This window comes from Emydura macquarii, unplaced genomic scaffold (genome assembly GCF_026122565.2).
Source record: "Emydura macquarii macquarii isolate MOO-44397 ecotype Brisbane River unplaced genomic scaffold, CSIRO-AGI_Emac_v2 contig_2570, whole genome shotgun sequence".
NCBI lineage: Eukaryota > Metazoa > Chordata > Testudines > Chelidae > Emydura > Emydura macquarii.
The window spans coordinates 1,495-10,999 of NW_027132707.1; the positions used below are offsets into that span (position 1 = coordinate 1,495).

At 41.1% G+C, this 9,505-nt stretch overlaps 1 protein-coding gene across 4 annotated transcripts; it reads left to right on the forward strand.

The window, feature by feature from the left end:
• Positions 1-1,387: 1,387 nt before the first annotated feature.
• Positions 1,388-9,331, forward strand: LOC137163470 (butyrophilin subfamily 1 member A1-like). 4 transcript variants are annotated; one of them, XM_067563723.1, is made up of 5 exons: positions 1,388-1,531; positions 2,570-2,702; positions 3,222-3,338; positions 6,428-6,775; positions 8,812-9,331. In XM_067563723.1, the coding sequence occupies exons 3-5, from the start codon at positions 3,239-3,241 to the stop codon at positions 9,006-9,008; spliced, it is 645 nt and encodes a 214-aa protein (XP_067419824.1). In that variant the 5' UTR covers positions 1,388-1,531; positions 2,570-2,702; positions 3,222-3,238; the 3' UTR covers positions 9,009-9,331. The 4 variants fall into 4 exon arrangements, with proteins under 4 accessions (XP_067419824.1, XP_067419821.1, XP_067419825.1 ...); XM_067563720.1 differs by having other exon boundaries at positions 2,570-2,698; XM_067563724.1 differs by having other exon boundaries at positions 2,570-2,698; positions 8,844-9,331.
• Positions 9,332-9,505: the final 174 nt, after the last annotated feature.

A 9,505-nucleotide genomic window follows, 5' to 3' on the forward strand; every position in this document is an offset into this window, starting at 1 on the left:
GCATTTTATTTTAAGTCTCACACTATCTGGTAATTTTCCTGAAGCCCCAGCTCTCTAGTTTTACAATTACTTGTGAATCTCAGATTTCATTTAAGTAAAAGTAAAGCTCTTGCCTTCACGGTTGCAGAGAAAAGTTTAGGAATATGACTTGAGTGCACCCTCAGGGGTCAGAAACAAAAAGGCAAAAAATGAGTACTTAAAATGTATTATTAGTATTAGAATTTTAAAGCTCATGATTTTTAAATCAATCCCATGTTGGTTTTTGGACCTGACTTGTGATTTTGTGTGTGTGTGTGTGTGTGATTTTCTTTCTTTCTTTTTTTTTTAATTTTTCATAAAGAAACAGATTGCAAAATAGAAAAGAGTAACAGTTTACATCTTTTCCCAAATACTACATTTTTTCATGGGTTCTCCAATGAAATTAAGCAATTATGCAATTTTACAACTCAAAGCTGCAAGACCAGACAATACAAAAGCAGACAACACTACACAGACATAACATCTTTGGGAGAGCAGTACACTGACTTTTGATTTTTTAATATTGGGGGTTGGCAGTGCTGCTGCCCTGTTTTCAAAAGGCACAAAAAACAAATAGTTGAGCTTTCTACAATAATTCATCAGATCTACACAAACCAATGAATCACATCTGTTAGTTTAATCTCTCAAAGTGCTGTACCTCTTTCGCAATAGGGGTCTGAAGGAAATGTCAGACACAAGAGTGGATGAAAATGGATTTCATTTTTAAATAAAAAATATGTATTATTTAAATCAGAATTGTTTTTAAAACTTAGATTTTTTAATTTAAAATAAATAGTTTTATTTTTAAAAATAAACCATTTCAAAATTAAATTTAAAATGGTAACAACCTAAAATTCTATAATCTATTAAAATCATTTGAATTAAATATACATAAAACAATATTGAAGCAATACATATTTGCTGCAGACGTTTTAAAGAAATTCACACCACTGAACTGGTAGGAGTCACTGGAGCCAGAGTTTGCTGAAGTGTAAACTAGCTTTTGATAGCAGTAGCCTCTTATGCAGATGCAGAGAAAATATTTTCTTCATTTCAGTTTATTCAGCTAGCTCAGTTTAATGATTCGGTCATTCAAAGCTGAGAACCTGATTGGGAATTGATAAAAGCAGGAAGGCTTTTTATCCTCGTCCAATCTTAATCTTCCTTAAAAAAATCAGAAAAAAAGGGTTCTGCCCACTGATGCCTAGAATATTCCATGAAATGCTGGAATTGATCGGATGTGGCATTCAAAGGTTATTGTGTTACACAGACACAGAGAAATGCAATCAAGTTGCGTGTAGGGCCTTCTTTTGCTTGGCCAATAATGTATCCTGTTCATAATTTTCATTTTCTCTGTATCCAGGTTGTCTGAAATCATTATGACTGTGTTACATCTGGATCAAGTTACAGTGAGATGAAAGTTCTCTCAATCTGCCACAGCTCCAGGGCCAGCTCCTCTCTACCTGATTTTATCATTTTCTTCATACATGTTCTGTTCACAAACTGGAATCAGGTAGGAATGGCTGTGCGTTCTGCTGCTGCTTACCGGATTGATATGTTTTGATTTATAAAATTTCTCTGTTTCACTATTTTATACAAAACTGAACAAAAATTAGCCCAAATATATTGTCATCAGTAAAATAAATATATAGCTAGGTGTAACTGTTATGGGTTGAGTAAAAATCTCATTCAGACTGATATGGGAATGCACCCTTTCACTTAAGATAGTTGTCAGAGACAATAAAAAGGACCACACCTAAAACTTAGTCTGCCCAGAGACTAGCACCATGCATAGAGGTTGCAAGGACATAGACAGGGAGGGTTCGTCTGGGTATCACGATCAGGTGTGGGTGGGAGTGTGAGAGAACACACAGAACTAAGAACACAGAGCGAGGCAGAGACAAAAAGGCAAGGAAGCTAAGCAGCAGCCTGTGAGCACAGGGCAACCTTGGGAAAAGCTAGAGGGAACTTTGAGTCTGTTGGCTAGAGAGTGTTGGGGCTGTACTGTAAACAACTAAACTGTTTTGTTCTTGGTTCCTCCTGCATTTGGAGAAGCAGGACTTGGTACATTCCTGGTAAACAACCAAGATTGCAACAAGGAGAATACTAGGCTCTGTCAATTACTAGGACCATGTCTACACTACAATTAAGTCAACAGTTACTACATCGCTTGTGGGTACCTACACCTTGCTCCTTGTATCAGCGGTACTAACCCTGACCAGTAGTGCTTGTACTGTCAGTGTGGGGCATTGTGGGAAGGCTCCTGAGAGCCAATAACAGTTGATGTAAACAACGTAGTGTCTACACTGACACTGCATTGACCTTACCATACAGACCTTGACTCTATACCACTTGTGGTGGTGGAGTTAAGTCAGTATAGCAGGGAAGTGATGTCAGCGGGAGTGAAGTTTGTGTAGACACTTCCGTAGTTAGTTTGATGTAAGCTGCCTTGAATCGACCTAACTCTGTAGTGTAGACCAGACGTATTTCTGCAGCAATATGGAAGGAAAGACTGCGATTCAGCTCTTTGCCGCTGTAATTTTTTATTAAGAATTAATTTTGCAGCCTCATAACGGAAACAGTCACTGACAATGTAACCCAACTAGAGGAGAATGGATGAGGATTTTAGAAAACCTAAGATCTCAAAACAGTTTCAAAGCTTATTTCCAGGATTCATCAGGTAGGTGAGCTTCTGTCACTTGAATACCATCTCCATTGTTCTTTTATAACTCCTTGCAGACATTTATTCCTTGGGGGATCTTTTTCGCTCTTCCCTGTTATTTTATAGCTCTGTTTATGGGACTGAATCATTTTACCTGTGATATGTTGAAAGAAAAGAAATAGGTAAAAAAAAAAAATCAAGACTCTCTTTCACATACATGCATGTGCACACACATGGTCTTTTTCATTCCTTAACACTTTTTTTTCCATTGATGGAATTATTACCAACTTTTACACTGATCTGACTTTATTTTAATGTGGATTTCGCAGGGACGGGACAAAATCAGACTCATAAAAGAAACACATTTTCAACTTCAATAGAATGGCTTTTCTAACTCCATGATATGAAAGAGTTCACTGAACAATATATTTATTTCTTTTTTATTTAATGTGTCCTCTGTAATGTTTGTCTTTAATGATTTAACGTTAATGAGGGATATGCTCACTGTTATGTTTTTTTCCTCCTTCTTCCTGTTGTCTAGATCAAGTTACAGTGAAGATGAAGGTTCTCTCATTCTGCCACAGCTGCAGAGCCAGCTCCCCTCTCCCTGGTTTTATTATTTTCTTCCTTACTTTTTATGTTCACAAGATGGAATCAGGTAGGAATCCGCACAGTCTGCTGTTTCTTAGAGGATTTATTTAGGCCCCTGAAGTGTCTTAACAACATGCTTAACTCAAAGTCAATGGAATAACTCACAGTGTGTAAACTTAACCATACAGCAAGATCAGCACCTTCATTATTCAATTTTTGCTGTGTGACTTTTTATTGGGCCTGTTAGCTAATAGATCCGTTAGGTGTAGTATGCACCATATTATTGTATTAGTGCTAGTTCTATAACATGCATTATATTATATATATATATATATATATATATATAAGTGTTGGGAAGTTAACTGACTGTATTGTGCTTTTCTCACTAATCTGTTGACCAATATCAAATATCCCACAATACATTGCAAAGCTGAAGTTAGCGTTCACAAAAGAAAAAAAGAAGCCTTTCAAAGCCAAGGCACATAAATGGTATATCCTAGCAATGGCTGGGAGGTACCTCTACACCCCCTGGGTTGTGAATGTGGTGTCCAAAACATAAAGGAATGTACAGAACAAGTAACAACACGTTCACTGATGGGTTGGCTCTTAGGTGATGTATAAAGAGATTTTTCACTTGTAAACTGCCATGATATAAATATAAGTGGTTTTGGGGGGTATTTTTGAAGTACACCTTCAGTGCTAGGTGAGCTCACTGCCAGATAAAATTGCTTCCTGGAAGGAGGGTGTGTATGTCTCCTTTTCATAGTGAACTGTTTTGTCTTTAGGCAACACATTAGGTTAAGTTTGGTTATTTGGTCCTTGATCATATGAAGTATTGAACCATAATAGACCAGCGATTGGCTGTAGCAATAGGGCTGTGTCTCAGGAACACCTCGATGAAAGCAAAGTTTAAGTGTAGTAGGTTGATGTAAGCTGCCTTGAATCGACCTAACTCTGTAGTGTAGACCAGACCTATGTGCAACTGAAACATCCCCACAGCACCAACATTTGATTAGCTGATGAGGTTAAAATGGGGTAACAATACATTAAAATGTCTCCCCATGACTTCAGGATTAGTAACTCTTCACCCGCTGTCATGCTGTCTGGAGCAACGCATGACTGTGAGTGCCTACCTCAGAGCAGACTGTCAAACAAGGCAGACACCCCAAACTGGTGGTGTGTTCTATAAATAGGTTTCACCAAGCTAGTAACAAACGTGAACTCCTGGATCACTATAACAGGCTTACCATGGAGTCACAGACAGACCCTTTAGACTCTCCAGCCTATCTTGCCTTCCAGACAAACTGGACTTAGTGATAAATGGTCACTTACACCAAAAATCACACCACATGTAGGTTGCTTCCAGTTCCATGAGACCAGTCACTTACTCCAGATCAACTGGTACCCTAGATCTTACACCAAAGACAACGCCTGTAGCCAATCCTGTAATAAACTGTCGAAAGGCTCATTAATGAGGAAAAAGCAAAGAGAGGTTATTTACAGTTTAAAGCAAGCAAACATATATGAGAGTTACCATCAAAATCCTAAAAGTGACAGAATTGTAGAGCTCTGCCAATTCAAAGTGCCTTTCAGGGCGGACCCAGGAGATAAGCCCTGGGGGTCTCTGGCTTCAGTTTGGGTTCTCTGGCCTTGTCAGAGTTCAAACAGCAAAAAGATGAAAGATCTTCATGTCAGCTCTTTTATTTCCCTCTTCCAGCCTTCAAAGTGATGGGACAAGGCCTTCTGCTTATACTTATCCCAGCATCCCATCCACCACATCCCATCCATCCAGGTTCTTAATATGGCCCTCCTTGAGTGTCCTCCTTCACACACCCATTTTCTTCTCAAAAACCTCGGCAGCCTGGACTGGAGGTCCAGATTCATTGGAACCAGGGGCCAAGGGAGTTCTAGTACTGAAGACGTCACTGAAAGTCTCCTGCCACCTCTCTGTCTCCCGTTAAAAACTGAGGGGACAGGGAGAGGGAGAGGAGAGGAAGTTTTAGTTCAAACGCCCCAGCTGAGTTCACAGAGCTCAAGTGCAAAGTGCTCCCTGTGAGCAGCAAGTCAAGCCAGTGGTTAGCTGTAGGAAACCTTCTCTTCCTCTCCACTGATGCCGGTTGAGCAGTCTCTGGGGCCTGGTCTACACTAGAGAGTTTCCTGACTTTGGTTGACAAAACAGAGGTGACGTACACACTGCAATCAACCCCTCGCTGACAAAACTGCCCTGTTTTTTTGACAAAATAAAACCACCGATGAGAGGTGTAGGGCTTTTGTTGGTTTAGGTAGGGCAGCACAGTGTCAATGTAGACACTGCGTCCCCTTACGGCAGTGGTGGGGCTGTCAGTCTTGTCAGTTTTACCACTCCGCTGGAGGAGCGGTGACACGAAAGCCCAAGCCTGGGCTGCTGTAAGCCTGGGTGGCTGATTCCCTCTCCTGGCTGGGAGTGAGGAAAGAAGAACCCAGTAAGACCACCCTCTTGCAGCCATCCAGCCTGACTTTGTCAAACATTCAAAAAAACGTAAACTATCTCACACAGAAAGCAACTGTTTGCTAAGCTATGCAAGTTCATTGTGTTTGGCGCTGCTCGTAAGAATAATGGCACAATATATTTCAGCTTCCATTAAAACTAATACACATTATGGATATACAAATGACGGTTATCCAAATGCATTTGTTGTAAAATTCATATGTAAATTCAGGACACATCTTATTCAATGACAGAACACTGCAGCAGATGCACAGAATATCGACTCATAGACTACAAGGTCAGAAGGGATCATAATGATCATCTTCCAGTCTGAACTCCTGCACAACGCAGGCCACAGAACTTCACCCAACTACTCCTGTAATAGACCCTAACCTAAGACTGAGTTATTGAAGTCCTCAAATAATGTTTTAAAGACTTCAAGTTACAGAGAATCCACCCGCAAGTGAGTCATGACCCATGCTGCAGAGGAAGGAGAAAAACCCCCAGAGCTTCTGCCAATCTGCCCTGGGGGAAAATTCCTTCCCGACTCCAAATATGGTGATCAGCTCAACCCTGAGCATGTGGGCAAGACTCATACATAAATTTGAATCATGTGTGATTAAATGTATATTAAATTCCATTTTATTATTTTTAATTTGATCTTTTCTTTGCCCTGGTGCATTTCACAGCCCCGTTCACAGTGATTGGACCTGATCACCCTGTCATTGCCGTTGTGGGTGAGGACGTTTTATTACCCTGTCACCTGTCCCCCAGCATGAGTGCTGAGAACATGGAAGTGAGATGGTTCCGATCTGAGTTCACTTCATTTGTGCACCTGTATCAGTATGGAAAGGATCAGTATGAGCAGCAGACGCCAGACTATCACGGAAGGACAGAGCTTTTGAAAGCTGGCATCATGGATGGGAATGTTCCCTTGAGGATTGTCGATATCAGACTCTCTGATGAAGGAAAATACCGCTGTTTTGTTCAAGATGGTGTCTTTTATGAAGAAGCTGTATTGGAACTGAAGGTGGCAGGTCAGTAACATGTGTCTGTAATCTTTTTTAGATGGCTCGTAGACCCAGACCGATGGAAGTACTTAGGTACCTAGCTCCTCATTTCAGGCATCTATGTCCAAAATGTAGGTGCCGCTGAGATCCTCAAAATAGTCATTAAATTAAATAGTCATTAGGCAAGAGAGTCAGAGAAGACTCACTCTGTAGTCCAATGGTTAGGGCGCCCACCTGGTAGGTGGGAAACCCAAGGGCCAGTCCCCCTGCTCTAATTAATCTTTGATTATTTATCCAATCTGGACAAATAATTAAATAGCCATTGGAGCACAGGGATTGGACCTGAGTTTTCCCACCTCCCATGGGTGTACTCTAAGCACTGGACTACAGTCTCTCTCTCTCTCTCTGGCCCAATGACTGTTCTACTGTTTATAAATATTTAAATAGTCATTGGGCTAGAAAGAAAGAGAGGCAAGATTTCTCTAGTTAAAGTTAATCCTTAACTTTATCTGTTCATACTGAGACATTTTCAATTAAACAGTTCATGTTGTTGGATTGAGAGTCACTTACTCAGCAGGTGGGTCCAACAAATCTTTATTAAGGCAAAACATTCAGCAAGTGGCAATCAGTTACTCACCAGTGGGAAGCTCATTGGGATGATCTCATCACAGCCACCTCCAACAATGGACAACACAGCTTCCACCTCCCTTTACTGCACAAATTTATTTATAACTTTTTGTTATATTTACATATGCATTAGTCTTCCATTTCCATGTTAACTATCCTGCCCTGTCACTACAGGTTTAATGTTACTTCAGCCCAGTCTTTTCTTGATTTTTTATTACTTTATCTTTTTTTCTCTCTCACAAACATAATTACTCTGCAACTTCTTACACATAGGCAGTTCAGCTTATGCTGTTAAATGTTACCAGAACAAACTCTTAAAATCCACAGCAGGCTTCTGTCTGGCCTCAATCTGACTGTGCTCCCAACAAATGCCATGCCAAAGACGCCAGCTGGGGCTCGAGGCTTCCGCCCCCTGGGGTGAAAGCCCTGAGCCCTGGCAGGTGCTACCCACGGGGTGAAAGCTGTGAGCCCTGGCAGGTGACTCTGAGCCCCAACAGGTGCCCCATGTGGGGCAGAAGCTCCAAGATCCCCCTCTCTACCTCAGGGCAGAAGCCTCAAGCTCCCCCCCCACATGCTGGTAGGTGGAGAATGGGGGTGGGGGATTCTGCAAACCACACGCTAGATGTCAAACAGCCGGATGCAGCTCATGAACCATGGTTTGGCCACCCCTGATCTAGACCATCCCTGACAGGTGTTTGTCCAGCCTGGTCTTAAAAACCTCCAGTGACGGGGTTTCCACAGCCTCCCTTGGAAGCGTATTCCAGAGTTTAACTATCCTTACAGTTAGAATGGTTTTCCTAATATCTCACCTAGATCTCCATGGATGCAGATTAGGACCATAACTTCTTGTCCTACCTTCAGTGGGCACGGAGACCCAAAACAGATTAGAACTGGAAAAGGGGATCTTTTATTCTGGCACACATTGACAACTAAGCAGCCTCCTTCTTGATAAATTTCTTCACAGTTCACACACCCCACAACTCCCTGGAGCATGCTCAGTATAGTCTTAAGGCTTCTACCAATAAATAGCTATTCTCACACTAAAAACAAAGAGTCCTGTAGCACTTTATTCTCACACTGGCCACCAGAAGGTGATAGGCATAACAAAAGTACCGTTAACATTATGAAATCAGAAATCAAGGGTAAAATCTCTTGCATTCTTTGCCCCCGTCACATCACCTACAAAGCTGTCGATAACACACTCCCACATTCTGTAAGGCTTTCGCTTCCATCTCTAGGGCCCCAGTATTGCAACACACTTGAGCAAGTGCTTCACAAGTGCTTAAGTCTCACTGAAGTTTCCTGTTTCACAAGTTTCCTCTTTCCATGCATATAAGCAATAAAGAAAGTGTATTCAATCATTGTATTGAAAATGTAAACGTTTATACGCTGGGCTGTATCCTTATCTCATTTAACACTGATTCATTTTACTCTAGCCTCAGGCTCTGCACCTCACATCTCTGTTGAGGGTCACCAGGATGGAGGGATCCGAGTGGTGTGTCAGTCAGCTGGATGGTACCCAGAGCCTGAGGTGCTGTGGAGAGATCTCAGTGGGCAGCCTTTATCTTTATCAACTGAAACAAAATCTGAAGAGGAACATGGTTTCTTTGAAATAAAAATTCTATCATTATAACAGAAAATTCAAACCAGGATTTGTCCTGTTCTATAATGAATACCTACCTGAACCAAGGAAAGGAATCAATAACTTTTTATATATCAGGTCAGTTAACACCAAAACCACACGCTGTCATACTCAACAGGGAGAAAAATCAGATTGTTAAATTATACAAAAGTTAAAATATTCCCTCACAAAAAACGACAGTTGAGATAAAGTTAAGGTTGAGAGCACAATTTAGGATAAATGCATTCCAGGGCTATTGTAGTTATCCCAGAAACTAGCATTTTGAATGCAGGAAATTCAGGGTGAAGGTTACATTTAAAAGAAATCCAAGTGTATTACTGCACAGAACTGTCCTGTAGTGACACTATATATATTTAGGTGTAATGGAGGCCTACTGACAGGTTGGACTTTCTGCATCCTAGTGAACTGGTGGATCAGATACTAGGCTTCTTGCCCCAGTGAAGATGGAGAGGGAGATGTGATACGCTGTGATTTTTTGAACATAGTGG

Excerpts from the sequence above, each read along its gene's own strand:
- LOC137163470 (XM_067563720.1), top strand. The coding sequence starts at position 2,635 with ATGAGGATTTTAGAAAACCTAAGATCTCAAAACAGTTTCAAAGCTTAT. Across the intron at positions 2,699-3,221 it reads TTATTTCCAGGATTCATCAG|ATCAAGTTACAGTGAAGATG; the intron begins GTAGGTGAGCTT and ends CCTGTTGTCTAG. Across the intron at positions 6,776-8,811 it reads ATTGGAACTGAAGGTGGCAG|CCTCAGGCTCTGCACCTCAC; the intron begins GTCAGTAACATG and ends ATTTTACTCTAG.